The 21,169-nt window shown below is 32.7% G+C and overlaps 1 protein-coding gene across 2 annotated transcripts in view; it reads right to left on the bottom strand.

The window, feature by feature from the left end:
• UNC80_1 (Protein unc-80) overlaps nucleotides 1-21,169 on the bottom strand; it is a 97,545-nt gene that overhangs the window by 59,868 nt on the left and 16,508 nt on the right. For both annotated transcript variants that reach the window (XM_051211099.1, XM_051211100.1), the window contains exons 5-14: nucleotides 20,430-20,651; nucleotides 18,315-18,846; nucleotides 16,713-17,155; nucleotides 15,907-16,015; nucleotides 14,758-15,116; nucleotides 13,111-13,943; nucleotides 12,097-12,386; nucleotides 10,415-10,730; nucleotides 8,101-8,318; nucleotides 1,449-1,636 (exon numbers count right to left, since the gene is read on the bottom strand). In XM_051211099.1, the coding sequence (XP_051071136.1) occupies nucleotides 1,449-1,636; nucleotides 8,101-8,318; nucleotides 10,415-10,730; nucleotides 12,097-12,386; nucleotides 13,111-13,943; nucleotides 14,758-15,116; nucleotides 15,907-16,015; nucleotides 16,713-17,155; nucleotides 18,315-18,846; nucleotides 20,430-20,651 (3,510 nt within the window). The remainder of the gene's footprint in view (nucleotides 1-1,448; nucleotides 1,637-8,100; nucleotides 8,319-10,414; nucleotides 10,731-12,096; nucleotides 12,387-13,110; nucleotides 13,944-14,757; nucleotides 15,117-15,906; nucleotides 16,016-16,712; nucleotides 17,156-18,314; nucleotides 18,847-20,429; nucleotides 20,652-21,169) is intronic.

The raw sequence follows: 21,169 nt of genomic DNA, 5'->3' as shown, positions 1-21,169 counted from the left end.
AATCACTAAGTCCAACATTTGTCGGGCTTCCTCTTCAGGTCCCTCGCAAAAAATATTTTCCCATGGTGTGGGCAACCTGAAGGTGACAACCGCCCTCTAACCCGAGATCATTTTGTTCACAACCAAATCCATTCTTCATATGTTAATAATTCTCCCAACCCCACAACTGACTGATTTAATTAACTTAACAACTATTTTTATTTAGCCTTAAGGTTCAGTTATTGTTGTATGAGCCCCTTTAAAGAAATATCCCATTCATTGTAAGAGCTTTAGCTAATAATTACAATGTATAAATTCATATTTGCTAATTTATCTGAAAAAACTGACCATGACCGGTCCGCTGTTAGAATTCATCTACGTATAGAGACCGCTCAGAACATACGTATCTACACCGTACATTAAAATATCGATAAAGAAGTTTACTATAATGTTGATACCTTATTACTCTTTTACCAATTAAGAAATTCGAAATAAGAGCTTACGTTATTTTGAAGATTTAAATGAGCAGTTTACAGCAAACATTCATGTTCAAAGCTCCAAAAAGTGACACAAAATAAAAGTGAACGATAAACAAGTGAGAAACTCCGTCAACTAATTGTGGTGAAAAACGATAAGTTCGATTGATTGGTGCGATGAAAATTGGCCTTGATGAAACATCAATTACTTCAAAATGGAGTATACACTTTGCTGACGTGTTAAAACCAGATTAACACCTAGTTTCACTGTTTCAAACGAACTAACATACGAATACGTACTTAGTTATCAAGTTATCTTAAACTATTACAGTTGTAGACAAGGTTGAAAAATGGTGGTCAAATAATGTGATATTTTTTCCACATACAGAGTTTTCATAACTAACTCGTTTATTATTCTCCAAGAAGTAAGTGAAAAAAAGGCGGAAAAACACAAGTGGTTTATATTTAAGGACTCATCTGGATTTTTAGAACGATCTGAATAATCTTTGTTAATGAATGGGGCGAAGAAAATCCTTTCACGAACTTCTGGGTTCGCCACATTCAGAAACACTACCAGAAGTCTTTAGATAAACGTTCAGAGACTGTTACTTTGTGTAAATAACTCATCCTGATTCAAAGCTAACGATAGGTATTATTTCGGACTTATTTTGATGTAAAAATAAGTTGATATTAGTTATGAAATATTTACTTAATGACTTGGAGTAATGTATATAGGTTGATTAATCAAACAATCTATCCATCTCCTAAAGAAATGAAATTGGATAATAAGCGCTCCGGTTGCGTTTATTTCCCTCTCAGCCTGTTTCATTTTGTTTGTTTTTTATCTGATTTTTTCAGCCCCGAATTTATCTGTTAGCTGATAATCCAGTTGTTCACTAAATCATATCAATAGCTAACACACACAAAATAGTATATATGTGCTTGTGTTATATCACTATTTACTTAACACATAACGCCCCAAGATTTACTTACTAAGTCAAACAGAGCTGCAATAAGTTGTGGTTCTGGTATTAAACCTGGTTCACAACAGTCTAACAGGAAAGCAAAATCAAATAGACCTTCTTTCAGCGCTGATAAATTAATCCACCGGTGTTCAATTATCATTTGACCTGTTGACTGATCAGTGGAAGGACATTCTGACTTAGATCCGCTAGGATACTCTGAAATGGAAACCGAAATAAGCGATTATATTGTGTTTTAACAATTGTGAATTAAAATATTAAAGAGTCCTGACGTTAAAATTAGAACAATACATATAAGCGAGCAATATTGTTTTCACTTAGATTATAATCAGGATTTACTCTAACATACACGTATATTTATGGGTCAGTGATCACAAAAAGTAGATTGCATAACTATATATAATAGGTAAAAGAATTCTGGATTATGCTCAAACAAATTATTTTGTAATGGTAGTACAATTAGATCAAGTAGTAACAGTTTCAGTAATACAGAGCATTTGTGAAATATAAGTGGCTGCAACCACTTAGAATCCAGACTAAAAAACCTTTAAATTTGATCATGATCGAAATGCTCAAGTTTTAGCTAGTAATTACTTAGTTTTAGAATACAGACTGTTAGACATTTTTTACCTGTAACTTGTGAACAACTTCAAGTTCACTCTTCTCACTATCATATATTCCGTTTAGTCAGAAATATGGTGAAAAACAGAAAAAAAGTTCTTGGTGAATAAAAGCTATTTGGAAAATTGGTGTGCAGAACATTGTCTACACTTCAAGACATATTCTATAGATAAAAAAAATAATACCGATTTTTAAATAAGATAGAACTTAAACGGTCAATAAGATTGTAACTACTAGTTTTGTGACAAAAAAGTAATCAAACGATGAAGTTTACCTAGTTATCTAAACGCAAGTTGTTCCTCCTTTGTACAAAACGTAATCGGGTTGATTTCGTAGTTTAACAACAACGATACTCAGAGCTGTATAGATCTAGAAAAAATTATATAAAATAACCAACACTCTTCAAAATGCTTTAGTAAGAATAAAAGGATTGATCTCCTTTGCTCTTACACGATTGTGTGAACAGATTAGGTTGTGTCGATAGCGACACTTTCTTAATTGAAGTCTCGTAGTGAAATCTCGACATATATCAAGGAACAACTATGTTACACCAAAAAGACCTCCTAACATTCCCATGAAACTGGTGAACTTACAAATGAAGTCAGTAATGGCAAAATATGCCATTTACATTGAATATCAGAGCAATAATAGAACTATCATAATAATTCGAAAAGTTTTCAACATTTGTAGAGAAAAATGCGTAAATTAAGCTAAATCTCACTTCTTTCAGCTAAAAGGGATACCCAAATATCCAACAAAAGCGAACCTTTTTTTAAACATCCATGTTTAAGATTAGAGGGGGATGGTTTACGAAGATTTTTGAATTTACAAGGTTTAAATCACGGACTGGAGTAAACTATGACGGTTAATCAATCTCCGCATACTCTTCAGTACTAATAACCATGTGCTCACTAGTGACGAATATCGAGAGGTAATTCCAGGAGTTCAAGGTTGTCAGGTGTGAAGGAGTTATACATCGTACGTAACAGAAGTTTGCGGAACAGTATCTTAAACGCTCGAGACAGAAGGTATTAGACCCCCGGTACACTTGTAGATAAGTACAACTAAATTATTTCATACTGAGACGAAACAACCTAATGCTTCATGGTTTTAAATAAGCTTAATCGATGATGTAAATCATAAAAACCAGATCTAAATTGTTCGAATTTGACACCAGTGACACGCGTATTAACTGTACTCGTTCACACTGCAAATATCGCAGTCTCCTCAGATTCATAAAAGGTTACACATATTTTGTTTCACTATTTGACCTGAATTACATAACATTAGCGTAATCAGATTTGTGTTGATTATACTGAATATTTCAATTTTTTCTGTGTGACATTTAAACTTGTTTTAATTTCATTCGGTTATTTATTCTTTGATGAAGATACACTAAGTCTCCAAACTTTTGAAATTCAATTTTTTTCTTATAGGAATATCACTGAAGTATGATTATTTTATTATCATGAACAACCAATAAAATGTTAACTCTATCTCGTACTGAAACTACACATATTAATACACAGAATAACATTTTGAAACGACTACGAATATACTCTGGTACATTATTTAAAACCCACTAAGTCTATTGTCAGATGTGCAAGCTACATTGTGATAGGACACGATAAATTTCTTTTAATGATAATTTAAGTGAATAACGATTGTTCATTTGGACTAAGATTCACTTTATGTTATCCTTTGAAATAATATCCTTAAGACTTGAGGTAAAACTCTGATCAAGGAAGTCAGTTTTTAACAAATTTCAGTCAGAATAATCTGAAAGTTTTTGATGAGTGTCATAGAAATAAGTCGTGGTATTTCAGATCCCTTGAATTAACACATTTTCGCTATAAACCCATCATCACCTATAACTCAAATTACTTGACTTGTGGTGTTTTGGGTGACAATTAGCTGGAATCGAGAGATACTCTCAGAGAATATTAACGATGTGACACAACAATGCTTAAAGTCCCTCAAATGAGATCAATCTTGAGTGCTAGTTTAAAATTTCATGTAATCAGGGCATTGTTTCATTAGAATTATATTCAATTAGTTAAATCAAAAAAACTGTAATATGATGTGCCTGATAAGAAAATCGAATTAGATGAGATTTACCATTTCATTAAATAAGTATACTTTTCATCATTCATAGGGCAGTCCTTACGAACGGATTAAATATCCCCTTTATTTAACAACTACGGCCCTCAATATTAGTAGATATGATAAGACTGAACATTAGAAATGAACTTGATCAATTAGTTTTTCAGGGAAAATTAATGTAAAATAAAAAAAATCAAAATGCACGTATGTTAGCATAATTTATGAATTCCTCAGAATAATTTAAAAGCTTTTAACATTTGAATTATCTGCATAAGTATTCAACACCACTACTACAAACTATCCCCTTTCTTGGAACCAAAATCCTAACCCGAAACCCTTACTACCGATTATAGCTCCCAACCATGACACTTTTTCGTTTATTGTATTAAATGATTCAACCTGTAAAGATTAGTCAGTCATATCAAAACGAATTGAAAATTCTCATTATATTAAAACACTAAAAATTGAACGAAGGAAGTTCCCTTCAGGTTCTACGGTTAGTTATACATACATATTAGGGTAAAAGAAATAATAATGCAATTACAAATTCGATCAAATATTTAGTGAATGACTATAACATCTATAAAGTTGTATGAATCTAGTAAAACAATAATAAATAAGTACAAAGATGTATGAAAAAATATCGAAGATAACGAAAAGTTGTATGTACATTGGTTAAATTAGGTCATTCTCTAATTAAGGTTACTATTGATTTTTTCTTTGAACATTACTATTACTCACTCAAACACGATCCATTTATTTAGCGCTCACTCCATTTCATAATTTTTTACTGAATTCATACAACTTTACACGATATAGCCATTCACTAAACATTTGATCGAATTTGTAATTGCATTTTCATTTCTCTTATCCTGTAGGGCCCATATTTATTCTGATCATTGGTCTTACAATTTCATTTGACGTATAAGCTTATACAAGATAAATATTCATCTCAATGTAAGCAATTTTTTATTGAGACCACTATTGAAAACCTGGAAACACTGGATTGACATTTAGTCCTAGTATGAAACTTTTCAGCAGTGCGTGTCCATGGTGCCGCATGTGGGACATGAACTCAGGACCTTCAGTTTTGCAGACGCTTAACCTCTTCCAGGTTTTCAATGGTGGTCTAACATTGATAGTTTCACGATATATATATACAATAAAGTTTAGAGCCTGGAGAGAATTCATACCAAAAAAGCTTATCCACCCCAGTTCCCTATTTTCTCTATTATAAATCGTCTTAGAACTAAACACAGTTTTCTGATTGGTTGACAATCTATTCAAGGTCGACCGTAAAGTTTATTACTATCACATAGTCTTGCTGGCGAAATGAATTTCTTTGTCCCGTGATTCGCTTAATCTATGTTATGTTTGTTGTGCGTATATATATATACATGTATATATATATATATATATATATATATATATATATATATATATATATATATATATATATATATATATATATATATATATAGTTATTTTAGGTTTGCTCTGTTGCCGAAATATCGTACTCGCTGTATCGAAATGAATCGATGAGCATGCATATATGTGAGGGAAAAATTTAGAAATTGGAGGATTAGAAAGCTGCTAAAACCAAGATTAATAAATAGAATGAAATAAAAACACTACATATTCATATAGAGATAATCAATATCTTGAAGATTTTATAACAAACACTGAAGTAGTTTGTACCATTTTATTCTATCCGATTCAATATGTAGTATGTATAGGAATCATTATTTTCTATCTTTTCTACATCGTCGTTTGTCAGTATTTGTAAGCTTTTTCATTTATAGTTTAACGAGTTCTGATTCAACAATTTAATACTCCAATATAAGTTAAATATGATTTTCCTAAAAAGCTAGCTAGTGCTACATCGATGTTTTAGTCAGTGATACCACTATGGTGAAAACATTCGTCTACTCAATATCATGTCAAACTGTTAAGTGTCCAGTCAGAAAGGTTTGTTGTGGCCTCGATCAAAATACGTTAACTAATTTACTGTCGTTCCTTATCCCTTTAATTTATCCCAACGCTCTTGATTCTGCTACTCTTAAGGAGTAGAGCCTTAGAGTAAAGCCTGATGATGATCTAATCGAAAACAATATTGTTCGCTTGTATATCAGTTTCACTTTGGAAAGGACAGGAGGCTTGATGGTCTGTGTTAGTCTAAATTACAATATCACTTTGTATTAACGAACTATGCAGCGATTTTAAAGCCTATCATATACTGATATACAGTCAGCGATAACCAATAAGGTCATCAAAATAAAAACAGTTCCAGCTCACAGTAAAGATAATAAGAGAACTTATATGACATAGGCAAACAAAAATAAGGCTGAGATAATTAAATTATTGGTAATAGGTTTTATATGAAAGAAAACAGAAATATGCTTGTTTAAATAATGCTATTAACCAAAAGATAATGTTAAATGGTTTGCAAATAAAAACACTTTGAAATTTACCCTAGTCATAAAAACATCGAAAGTTTATAACATTTTCTTTGTACCCCGTATTTCCAAACACTAAAGGTCTACTAGTAGTTAGCTTGCAGTAGTGAATTAAGTGGTGCCTGTTGAAATATAGCCTCTTCATGCAAATTTCTCGGGAATGTTCGCACTAGTAACTTCATTAATTAACTATTGGTAGGGAGCAGAAACTGAATTCAGGAAGTTATTTTAACTTCATTCCCAAGACGTCACCTAAATTTATCAATTGTTAACAGTAAGCAATCCCCTGACTCCATACAAAAAGCGTGTGTATCAACAAAAATTGACAAATTCCATTTTGTAAATCGACAGTGAAAATACCCGAGCTCTATTAATGAAAAAATACTCATTAGGACATTGAATATCGCTGGGATACCTGAAGTGATGCATGTTGAGTTACTGCCTAAATAAGTAGACAAATTCACTAAGAAGAAGGTATATATATAACACTAGTTATCAACCTCATCACTATGGACATTAAATGCACAAGTTATAGATTCAAACTATACTTCCGAAAACTTACCGTGTTGTATTTATCTAGGTGGTTGGTAACCAGCAGTTGAATAATGTAGTGCTTGCAGAGAGGTTGATAGACTGTCTTGTCGATTATACATGAGGTCATGGGTGTATACCAGTCACATACTAACCAGGAAAGTTTAATCATCTAGTGCTTTTTAATTCCATTGAGCACATTTCTAAAAATCACCTTACTATGGATAGTCAGTGCATCGATGCTAAACAAGTCATTGTTATCTATTGTAATCAATCGATAACAAATAAAATCCACTACTATGTGCAATATGGAAACTATTTACAAATTATTTTGTTTCAATCCCAAAAATAACAGTTTGCAAATCCATACACCTTAATGATGAGTCGCTTCTCAACCATTAGTGTTGACTTATAATTTCAAGTAATTCCATGATAAACTTCATATCAGATTATTTTGATTTTCCCTATCAATGAATCTCAGGAGTCATATTTAGTCATTTCCTCGGCTCATCAGATGCACATAATGGAATCTCGTTTTGATATTCTTGGTGACTTAAACTCAGTATCGACAGTCACAAATGCCAACGTATTATTCACAAAGTAACTGAGCCCTGATAGACATTAATACTTCCAGAGAGCATGGAATTTACTGGCTTCCAGACTTAGTGGTATTCCAATGTAGAACTAGAATTCTATGTCTTAGCTAGAAGTCTTGAATTCCACTCGTGATCAAATTTCAAGATATCTAATAAAGGTATAAATATACGCGTTATCAATGCTTCCATTTAGCAAAAATAATGTTGACAGAAATTAAACAAAACTCAATTTTGAATCTCAGCAATGGCGAAACGCAAACTTATACTAACAATAAACGTTACATTATTCAACGATTATACATTTTTAAAGTAAAATCTTAGGGGGACAACAAATAATGACTGTTGGATAAATTACCATTTTCGAATGACGCTGCTATTATTGATGAACTTCCATTACTATGTATTCTTACACTTCTTCCTGCAGTCGACGGTCTACATAACACATTATACAATGAACTTTCCCTGTGACCACTTGAATAGCTTTCTGTTTCTGCCAAAGGATCAATAAACACATTGAAAGTTGAACGCCTTTTGTCGTGACGAGGCACAAGCCACATAGAGTTTCTTGCTGACCTTTAAGAAAAACACAAAAATTACCTTAGGAAACTATTACACTTTCGAATCCTGTAGTTACAAATTCATAAATACCGTATCATAACAGACAGTATAAAGCATATGCGTAAAATTTTTGTTTGAACTAATCAGTGTTATACATTGATAAAAGTGCATTTCACATCAGCTACCAATTTAAGACCTAGTAAAGGTGTGATTACATAGGATCTACTCAGAAAAACCTATTCATGAATATTCGCAAACCTGTATCTGCACTGTTTGGAAAAGTGACTAAATCTACAACTAGAACTGTGCTTTCTCATGTGCCAAATAGTGAACATATCAGCAAAAGGAAACTTTTTTGACATTCAATAATTTACTAGACGATTGAAGATTGTACCCCTTTTAGGTACAGAAAGTTGTCAGAATCAACTCAAAGAACCAAAACTGTGTCTGGAAAGGTTACATACATCCTGCTTTTTCCTTATCGACTGAATCCCGAGTCTCTGAACCTTTGTGAACTTTGTTTCTGATAAAAATAAAGACATAATAAACTAAACAATATTTAATGTTAATTCAATAGATTGGCAAGTTATTAGTCATGTAGAAATATTCTTACAAATGATAATTTTCAACACTTCTAATGTGAAAAACCGACCAGTGTTTTGACAGATTTTCATTATTTGTTACCACAAGGAAGATTTCATCCGTTTTTATCGTGAAAAAATGTGAACTTTCAAGTTTAATCACGCGCGTCCTGGATTCCACTGCTAGCCACTATCCATCTTTGCTTATAATGCTTGTAAATTAAGGCAATATCGAGGCATACGCACAGTATGCACATATGCCAATAAGAAACTGATCAATTTCAGTCTTAAAACATCAATGGGAAGATTCAAGTAAAACAATACCAAGTGAATTAAACTCTTTGGATAGTTTTGATTTCTGACTAGACCTACATAAATGTTTTGCAAATTTCGGTTTCCTAATTGAATGAACTTATTTATTTTTTGTATTTCAGCAAAAGATTTGAATATGTCAACTGAAATTGATTATGTAAGCTCTCTTATTAGATGACAATTTAGCTTTAATCTTCTGATACCTGTTACTATTGAACATTACCGACTTACAAGTCCCAACGGAAATTTTACAACTGACTCTATCAGTATCATTCATTGTAAAAATTACCTGGTGAAAATTTCATCACTAAGAGCAGTAGCTGGGTTATCCTCGACTGGCGTCGTTTTACAAAAAACCTTTTCCCTCATAGATACTAATCTTCCTTTAAGTATGATTAATAACGTTCCGCCAACAAATTTTCACAGGAGAGTGAAAACTTTTAAAATCAACAATTGATAAATAAAGACGCACACATCAACTCCCACAATTAAGAACACAAATAACTAAATCACTTGTTGATTGGATATTTTTCAAATATCGTTGAATCAGTAAAAAGAAATATTGAAACAGGAAAACGGACAATAGTAAAGAATGTATGTAATAAACGAAATGAGAACTTTCGTTTTTCGTATTCAATACTGACGAGGAAAGATTAGTTCGTTTCTTGTCAGTTGTAAGTTGAAAATAAGTAATGAACATTTTAATGAACACCCCTGAAGTCAGAAAGCCGAAACAACAAAAATCGGATTTGCATTTCAATTTATGATTGTAAAGGTAAGGAAGAAAGATTGTCTACAAAATAATGAGAATTTGCAGACCATAACAAAACTATTTGTTTACATTTTAGAATGCTGTTTAATTTTTCACTTGTTCACGAGGTTATTCCACAGGACCATGAGAATTATAGACCGCTTTGAATTTATTGTGCTCCACAAATTACTTGCAGATTTACATTTATGATGTACTTGTTATTTATTTACAAGCAAAACTTTTTGGAATAATTGATTTTGTGCAGAGAACGAACCTAAATGATCATTATAACATCTACCTGACGAGCCACAAATGCATTCAATTAAGTACAATGATCAACAACAGTATGACCTAATTAATCAGTATGTTTAACGTTTACACATAGGGGCCCAAGCTGATAATTGTTCAACCAAATCATTCCTTTTTGCGCAATAAGAATGCTGTTAATAAAACTTTAATGCACTTACATTCTCGGCAATGGAGTTGAAGGTTTAGGAGTAGTAATCTCACATATTCTCTGTACTGGACACAGTAAAGCAACTAACATGTTTTTCCGAAATGTACTGCCGTGAATTTCACGAATATATGTGAATAGTTGTCGTATGTCAGAAAATAAAGAAACATTCTCTTGACTGCTCAGTTCACGTCTGCACCTGACTAAGCGCCGGACAAAAGGGCCGAACAAATAAGATACAATCAAACCTTCAGCTCCACGTGTATCTTGGCCAGTATCATTCTGCCCAAAACTATTTCCATAATTTAAATAAAATTTTCTGTTTTGATCTGTGTAAAAAACAAAAAGAAGAGATAACAACTCACCACATACACCATAACTTTTAAATTACCCATATATTCAAGGTTAGTTTATTTGATTATGATCTACAATTAAATATGCTTATCATAGCAAAACAATACGAAACTCAATAAAATAGGAATCTTTAACAACTGCTAAACGAAGAGTACATATGAGGAATGTTTGATTGTAAAATAACATCAAATCGATCTTGTTCAAAAGAAACATATGGATGTGAATATCAACAACACACCCAGTGTAACCTTTTGTAGACTGGGAAAACGTGTGGACGCTTCAGAAGAAAAATTAGCAACTTCTCAATTGAATAATTAGGTCTGAGATATGATAACATTGATATAAAATGTAACTTTATACTATACCAATTATTAAGGCTTTACGTGCTGTTCAAGGCTAACGTGATTTATTTCTGTCTTTAATGAACGCGTGGGTAGATGAATCGTCTATTTACAAGAAACTGAAGCCATGTCAATAGTCTGATCGCTTTCTTAGATAACGAACTATTGAATATACAACTCAAATCAAAATTTTCCATTGGCTTCATACATGGTTTATTGCATGGTGCCAGTGACTACCCATTACATACTGTTTTAATTTGGAAGTGATTATAACTTTATACGTCTTTCCTTATACAGTAATATATTAGTGTTATATCCCGGTGAGAATAATGAATGGTAACTGTTGGAATCTGTTTATGGAACAATACGATATATATATTTTTGTTGTATAATTATTAAGTAACTAAATGATGCATATTCATACTTCTCTTATCATAAGCTCTATTTTGACCCATAGACTATTATTATACGATTTACCGATCTTGGGTTATGCCCAGTCTTCCACATTCACAGCCACATTTGGCTAGATTTTGTACAAATGTTATTTCATATTTTGTGGTACAATGTGGTCTGTTTGATTTGTATATAAACCCAGTATGTTCGAAATACATGATTCGTATAGCAGTGGCTGAGATTGGTGTTCTGAACTTAATAGGCAGGGCTATGTTGGAAGAAGGACCGATAAACACTCCAGAATGCTCGTACGGTTTTTATGCATCATTGGTCCGGTCGATAAGTCACTGTTCTCTAACTGATGGTATCATTACGTTATATATTAATAGGGAGCAAGGCTACAAGTTATAAAAATTAGTGTATCATCTTCGTAGTAATTAAGACATTTGAACAATTTTTCTATTACTCAATAAAATAATATATGTTTGTATTTTTAATTTGAGTCCACTATTTGACCATCAACAGGACAAGTACCCGAATTTTTCAGCCAAGACTTTAACTAAATTTATTATTATAACAAAAGAAAACTAGGAACAAAATGATTTACCTGAACGTTCATAACAACGTGTGACTGGATCTAAACAAAACCCGGTGAATGAATGAAGTATTTCAACTAAATCGGCAACAGTACTTGAAGATACAATTCGTATTATCACACGTTTAAACAAATTAGGATTTAATCGGTGTAGATAAATAAGACAGTCATGTGCAAGTGACCGGAAATGGTTGCTTGGATCTACAGAGTTTTCGTGCTGCTCTTGTTGATGGTGATAATGGGAATTTGTGAAATTCGATGAATTATTGTGCCCATGTCTACATCCAACTGAACGAATAATTCTAATGTACAACAAAATACATGAAAGTCCAGTTTACACACACGAAAAAAGTCAAATAAAACTGCGTCAACAATGGAAAACAACCAAACATTATGATTTTGTGGTAAAACTCTAACAAGTAGTCTATGGATAAAAATCAAATGGTACCATCGATAGTTTTCAACTCCAAGGGCTATTTTCATATCTAAACCACACAAAAATATGTGATAAATGTATAAAATACTGATATCTTGACTGTATAGTCAATGAATACAGGGAAATAGACTATTTCTGCCCATTCTAATAAACGTATCGGAATAGTCTTCATTCTGTAGGACCTGATGAGTCCAATAAATATCGAATAATAACAATGTGATTCCGTTTAGCTTGCCAGAAATATTTAATTTCTACTTTAATGAACACTTCTAAAAGTTGGAGTGGCAAACTTTTCACTAACAATAAATTTTTTGGTTTGTTTAAACAGTGAACACTAAATGCTTGTCCTAAACATCTTGGTATTCGTCGTGAAAGTCCATCTGTGAATCTTGAAATGGTCATTTTTATCTAAGTTGTTTATACACCCAGGTATGAATGTTCAAAGGAGTGAAAGACATATTTATAGCATCATTCACAACGTTTTCAACTAGAATACACGTTTATATATTCAGGCGGTATGTACATTGGATTTTGTCAAAAAAGTTTAAATGAAGGTAAAATATGTAAAGTAATAAATGCATCAAGTTTACCTTATCAACATTTCAGCTGCTAAAGTAAAATGCGTACGGACCAGATGATTAGAGATATCACAGCTCATTCCTCGTTTCTGTTGAGCACGAGACTTCAATCGATATGCACTTTTAGACACTAATTTTTCGTTATTACGCAGCCTAGATTGAATATTTCCTGACGATTTTATCCAACGTGGCATTGAACAAGGATCTTTTTCGAGATCTATAGATGATTGAGGACTCCCAAGTGGGCTGAAGTTTTTTGTGCAAACAGAAGCCGCGATGCCGTCTTCGCTTATCAGTGATTCGTTATCAACTCTATTAGAAAATTGCCTTTTTGATCCTACATCAGCGTCTCCATCATCCCCATTTTCACTTCCATAAGACTCGCTGCAAATTCCGACAGAAACTCTAGAGGAACTTAAGTTTGCGGAAGAAAATCCTACACTCTGATCATGTAGTCTAACTCTACTGCCTGAATGTAAGTTTGAGCTATCATATCCACCTCGATTGTTGAAATTTGGGTTGGTGTGACTTTCTCTTGCCACAAGTTTATTGAGAATAGGTGTCTTAGAGGATTTCGAACACTTATTTCTCTCACATTGATTTTTTTTTCGAAATCGTCTGAGATGACCAGGTTTTTCAAAAGAAACATTTTTTAACGAGCAGGCTCCGGGCTTCATGTCGAAGATTCCCAAATCAAATAAAGCACTCAAACAGCAAACCAAATTGAAACAAACACGACTTGATGTGTGTACTGTGCTACACCAATAAAGACTTCTCAAAATAACAGAATAATCTAAATGACCATTAGGTGTAATGTAGTATGCAGCTCCTGGAACTTCATCTACCTGCAGATTGAATAAAAGTAATAACCAGATGCTCAAGAGCCATTAAACTATTAATGATGGCTTAAAAAGTAAATGGGTTCTAAAATCCTCAAAACAGGCCCACTGAGTTAGGTTTTCCGATGTTCAAGTTATTTATTTTCCGTAAAATCTCAAAAGGAAATCGGTAAGACAACTTTTTACATTCTTCAAATTGCATGCGTCTTTTCAATTTTACTTTAACCCCTTAGTACCTCAGCCTTATATCCACAAAAAGAGAATAGTTCATATCAAAAATCATTTCTTACTTAATGAGCAACGTTCGTAAGCACGTTGCGTATTTCGTAACATCGAAAATTTCCAGACATATGTACCTGTGACAATTAACTATGAAAATATTTCAGCTAGTTTCCCTATCTATCATCAATATGTAATTCAGTGCTAGTATTATTTACTTATTTCAATAAGTGATTTCATTATTTTGTTTATAAAAGTATAAAAATATTTAGATAAAATTGTTGATGGTTAGAATTTTAAAGCAGATTTATCTGATAACAAGTGATTTTTCACATAAGATGATTGTTTATAATAAATCAGGGCAGTAATTTGCAGTAGTTCTGTTAAAATTCCAACAATTAATAATTCCATATCAGTCTATTTAGTAGTTTTAGTGAATTTGTAATAAAAATACTTTTTTCTTAAGAAATTCAATTTATCCGTCATTGATGTAAATTAACTTTTCCCTAAATTTCACTTCAGCTTTACTTAGTAATTGTCAAAGATATTCACATTTATGAAATTAAGAAGCTAAAAATAATCATCCAAAATATAAAATTACCTTCTCTGAGCTATGATATATTATATCTGAATCAGTAAGACTGCGAGGAAGTGTCTTAGCAAATAACTGTTCATCATTCGAAACTGTATCTGTGTTATCAACTGGCTTAATAGCCACTGCTATTGAAGGTGTACAAGGTGGTAAACCAAGTTTAAGTCCACTATGAAGGGAAGAAGCATTGCACGAAACAGGTGGATCACGTTTATTAGCTTCAGAATCATTACTTGTCGTGTCGAATCCTTGAAACGGTTTTTCATTTGGCGCTAGCCGTAGCTTTTCACTTCCTGTTTGAGCCGATCGTTTTGTCGGCGTGTAGGAGACTTGTTTTTCCCCAGTCATTACCGACGGCTGATCACATTCTGCAGCAACAAAGAAAACCAACAAGAAGTTATTATTACAAAAAGTACTTATTGTAGGAGAATCGAAAACACTTACCGCTAGAATTCGCAAGCAAAAAAGTAAAACAGTATTTCTACCTCAGTAACGGTTAACATTACAAATGAAAATACGAAGTTTAAATGATAAATTCCACTCCTAAACTACAGTCAGTAGGAAAAAACCTCCATTCAACATCAAATACATTGTTTTGTTACTTTAAACCAGATCAGTAGTATGGCTTTTAGTTTGTAACGAAAACCCAAGCAAATTAACGGCTGACCTTTAATATTTCCAAAATAATATTTAAACGCTAACATACTTTTACGCGTGGTGCACATAGGAAATTGTTAGTGACATAGTAATTAAGGTAGAAGATCAGTTTACATTCTGTAATAATAAAAAGAATCATTCATTACTGATAGAACTCAGATTTACTTTATCTGAGCCAAGTTAGTTAGAATCCCTTGAAAAATGTGTTTCATTAGTCTTCAAATACGCCTTATTGATGAGGTTATTCAGTGAAGAAAATCCCAACAGAGTTTAAGTTTGACTTTTATTTACTGTTTAAAATCTTTGTGAAAAATAACCCCGAACTGTACTGCCTCTGACTAAAAACTTGAAATAAGGTAAACAGCTACTCAGTATTTTGTAAGAACATATAACTCAATTATTGAATCAACCTGCAAAATCGCTTTTGTTTTGGTCTTGTTTTCATAGTTTGTCAATCTTCAATTCAACATGCATTATTATTGTATGGATATGAAAACATACCGATCAGGGTGTTTATGCTAGTCATGCCTGGTGCTTCAATAGAAGATAAAGGTTGAAATTTCATACTTGCATCCCCAGATTTGAACTTTGACGCCCGAGTAAAACGTTCCTAAAGTATCAATAAAGAAGATAATTTTCATTTTTCATGTGTTATATTTATTCGTGAAGAAAAACAATATTTTCACGTATTAGAATGCAAACCAATGGGTTACTGAAAGTGCACATAATAACTCATTTATTTCTGTAAACCAAGTGAGTACGCAACATAGCGAGCCCTAAACTTTGCAGTAATTGAGAGGACATTCCGAAGTATCTGAAGCAAGCAGTCATGTCAGAGTACTTTAGATTCATTTTTCTTACTTATTATCATCTACAAGATAAAATTATACATTTTTATAGATTTACGTGTATGCTATTTCGGTGCTTCTTGAGAATCACAATATACCTAGGTTTCATCAAAAGACTACTCGTGAGTAAACGGTCCTAACAACTCCTGGGTTTTTAAAAAATTGTTCAAAATACTCTCTACGCTCTAAGGCTTATGTAACTGATATCGATTTTTTACATAAAGACCTTACATTTTTATGAGTATTCAGTGGTACTGATATTGCAGAATTTATGTGGCAGTATGAATGAATGGAATGTTTCCATCTCTTAGTAAACCCAATGAATGTTTATGTGGAGAGTTCACAAATGATATCTTAGTATCCATATTGTTCTCGCCATTTTCGCCCAAAAATGTGGAAGAAAACAATAAATTGTGAACTTCGGTAGAAATTGTAAATAATAATTAGTAATTAAATCACCTTAATATCAGTAATTCTTGAACGTTTAGAACCTCTCCATGCGGGTTGCTGTTGTTGATTTTGCTGTTGCTGACCTCCAAAGTTAACAATGGGCAGTGGGAGCGTAAATGATGAATCACTGAGACCAATATCAGTTAGCAAAGGACTAGTATTAAGTTGCTGTGGCTGCCATTGTTGTTGCTCTCTATCTTTTGGGCATTCTAATTTCATAAGGTTAGATTCAGACTTATCAATATTCAATAAAGATGAAGATGATCCAACTATGCAAGATATACCTTTACGATTTAACGATTCATCCAAATGACTTGATATAGTGGAATGTTTGATCGAGGAAGGGGTACCACTGTTCCCAGAGTATGACTGGATGATGTTACTGGTACTGTTCGACTGAGCTTCACAAAGTTCTTCCTGTTGTTTCGTATGCTTATGTTGAGTTAAGCCATCTGCGATTAGAAAAAGACTATAGTTTATAAACTTTGAATGAGAAAAATCTTATTACCCACAGTAACTACATGATGTTACAATATTGAGTATATACCTCATCTAAGATACTAAAATTTACTTATTTTAAATCGCATGAAATTATTTATATTTTGATATTTATAAAGATCATAGTCTCCGAGATGTAATTATTTTCATCCAAAAATTTATGCACAATATATCTTCAAATATTTTTATACAATGAAGTAGATTCACATGTTTGCGAGGTTTAAATCTGGTAAAGAATGTAAGCATTTATCGAATTCTTTCATAAGAAATATAAATACACTAACTTCTATTGGAAAGTACAATCTAATACATATCATGAAGCATCATTTTTAGAACTGTCAACGAGAGCAAATTTTAAAGAATAATGAACATTAATTGTCTGCCGATAATTTCCCCTGAGGATCAGTTAATTTTAATATTTGGTATGAGACGAAACTCTGGATTCTGAGTTTTCAGGGTGATTCGCAGTTCAGTGACCAGCAATTTCACAGTTGCTTCACATGTTATAAAGGCCAGCCATCCAACTACCTGTTGACGACTGAGTGTCAACCAAATATTTAAATACTTCATAAGTACACGGACATTTAAAATACCAAGTTTGACTGAAAAGTCGTAGATGGGTTTTAAGGAAATTAGATTATAAAATATGATGTATCTCCTCATTTCTAGCTGATTGTACATATCTTCTACAACTTATCTGCTTGTGCTAAGAAAGACATTCAAACAAAAATACCCTAGTGGAAATAATCCTTTCTTTTTAAATAAACTAGGGACAAAAGGTAGTAAACACATCTGGATATTACAAAAGTTTAAACCTGTGTGACTTTTCATTCATAAGAATAAATAAAAATTACAATGGTCACAATTATTAATACAGAAATAAGAACGTTTTTTACTGTTCCGAACATGTAAATTTTATACGTTATAGTCACATATAAATATATAGAACAGACAATAATGAATAGTATAAACATATTATGGGATTCTTGATGTTGCCTGACGTTATATCTTTTTTGTGTCTAGTAATTGATAATGTTACCACCCAGACTTGAACGCATGAAACAAGTAACAGTCGTCCTAAAATCAAACCTCAAAAATATTGGCTAAATTTACTGTTTTTACTGTCTTGTTCAAATTCTCTGTTGCACTGTTCAGTTGGATTATGCTGACAAATACTTGACATACACCTTGACGATATATTAGGTAATGATAGACTCCGAATTTCCTTCACCATTTCTCCAGTGATATGATTTATCCTTGCTTGATGTGACGATGCTGCTGACCACAATCCTGGTATCCATTTAAACAAGTGTTCAGGCGGAAGATTGCCTCTGCGTAACCTTAGTAATTTACGGTTATTCGGTTTAATTTTGATCCATTCTGAGCGTATTTGCAATAAACGATTGAATAAATAGCATAGCGACCAGTAGATACCGGATTCACACCATTCAGGACAGAATAAGCACCGTATTACAGCCAGGTCACAATGTGTAGCAAACATACAATAAGTTCCAACAGATGGTTGAATGAATTCACTGTCGGCCACAGAATATTTTAACTTTTCAGATAATTGTTTATACGGATCCGTGAATGAATTTAAAAATTTTTGAATGCGTTCGAATCCTGGAGCTACATGTTCTTGTTCCTAGTAAATAAATAAAATGAATTATTGTTAATCTACTAAACTAATTTACATGTTTAGTTTTTCAATCTGGATTTGTGTATTCATTTATTTGAAGCGCATATATGATGGGAACTTCCAAAAAGATATTTATTTACGTACAGTTAAATAATTTCACTGAATAAAATGTTATCCTGTGTCACAAGTACAAGTAAGAATGTATTTCCACGAAAACTAAAAATATCTTTTTTAGTAAGAGTAAAATTAGAGGCTCAGAGTACTTCCTTACTCAAGAATAAGTTTCTTTTTCACACACCATAACATGATCGTTTCTTTAACTAAAATTCTTCATTGTATTATTAAAAATGACTTTGCAACTAAACATTTACGTGCTTTACCAAAATATTTTACGTTTCACAAAAAGCACTAATTCTTTTTTAATTAGGACTCTTGCTATAACAACCTATGTTTATTTTAATTCGGAATGGTTCTCAAGACACAGACCAATCAATCAAAGTTTAGTCATTCATAAGAATCAATGAAATGAAATTAACAGCCTTACACAGTACACGAAATTGATATATTTAGTAGTGACGAATATATGGAAACCTAATGTTAGATTATGAAAGTTAATTGCCAAAAATTCATGTGCGTAAGTCATATGCGGGTTTGTTCTCATCAGAAAGTTTTATTCAGAATCTTAGGAGAACCAATGTACCATTAAAATTCTGAACTCACATCACACGCTAATGTAGTCATGAAGTTACGACAAACCCAATCTGGTCGTAAATGATATTATGTTGGAATAGCACTATCATGACAACAAGCAACTGAATAATAAATAATTTCATATTGTTTAGTCCTTGGTGCTGAAAGAAATCCATCACTCAAGCTTCCCCATTGCTTTCGAAAATCAAACAGATTCCACGACAGGATTGACCAACATCCCAAACATGTTTCAAAGAAATCAACCCTTTATGATCCTCCTTCAATAAAAATCATTCTCTCTATGGTTTAGTTGGACAAAAGTGAATCTCAAAAAAAGGTGCATAGATTCAGAAAGTTCAGTAATATATTAAACACTGATTTCTTGTATGAGATTTTCCGATGATATCCACGAATGCACTTCGAAATTCATAGCGGTTTAGTTTAATATCGGTTATTTAAAAGCACTATGTTCTTTGTTTTGCGAAATATTTAGCCTACCGATCATCTTATTAATCTTAAGCTAGTGACTAGAATCTAGAAACCTTGCTAACTTGTGCATCCAAACAATGCGTGCATGAAAATGTTTGTATCACAAACAAACCATTGTGTGACCTATCTTTAAGAAATTAAGGTTCTGTTGGTGATAATTAGATGAGTCGGCTATATCACGAGTGGTCGAGTGAGACTATCAAGCTACTGCTGTTAGACATTCCACTGACTAATAACAATAATGCTTCAAACTTCGATTCAGTGTAAACTACATGCGCTAGTGAAATGAATGTATGTAACTAATATCTCGTTAACAACACAGTTTATTGTATGTCTGAATATATCAATTTTCCACGACAGTTTTCTTCCCTTTACAAACCCATAACATTCTATATTGCGTGCATACTTACTTGCTTTGGTGGAAAGACATCTGGCACAACTGCCGCTGTAGCCGTCGTTCCTGTGACTGCAGCTTCTGAAATGGATTTTTCGCTGAATTCTTCCTCATCATCCAGGTATTCAGGTGTAGCTTTGGGGGGTTGTAAATATAAGATATGCCCAGTTGAGTTATGCGCATGAGTCAGTGAAGGCTGATAGTTATCTGGAATATTTATTGCACTGCTTACTGACTCCTATGTAAAATATAAATATTTAAATGAATAAATTATCTGTTTTGTCAAAGGGATTTTAAGAGATAGAATGTGAGATGATTACGAAAACTTCATCATCATGGATAGATTGATTGCACACTGACTAGTTATCAACATCACGTTCGCCTAGTACTTACAGCTAATGAAACTCTATCGATGATGCTTAAATGTATATATTAGCGTAAGTAACTGGACATCGAATATCTTTGTGTTGTGTGGTTGTAAGTAGAAGATAAGAAGCCGTGAATCTAGGCTTTTCGCTAAAAAACAAACGTCTAAGTGGCCCGTCTTGGGTCCCGATTCGATCATCTCTCCTCTCAATATTTCAGGTATCCCTTGAAGCATGAAGGATAACTGTTCATTAGATTACCAACCAGTATAATAATGAATATTGTAAGGTTATATGAGACCTGTGATTAGAATACATGACTTATGAGTTCTAAGTAATTGTATAATGGGATTAAAACATAATAGTGTTTTTGCAAGTGTGGTTTCGTACC

The sequence above is a fragment of the Schistosoma haematobium genome, chromosome ZW (genome assembly GCF_000699445.3).
Source record: "Schistosoma haematobium chromosome ZW, whole genome shotgun sequence".
Classification (NCBI taxonomy): Eukaryota; Metazoa; Platyhelminthes; class Trematoda; order Strigeidida; family Schistosomatidae; genus Schistosoma; species Schistosoma haematobium.
This window is presented reverse-complemented; position numbering and strand designations above follow the sequence as displayed.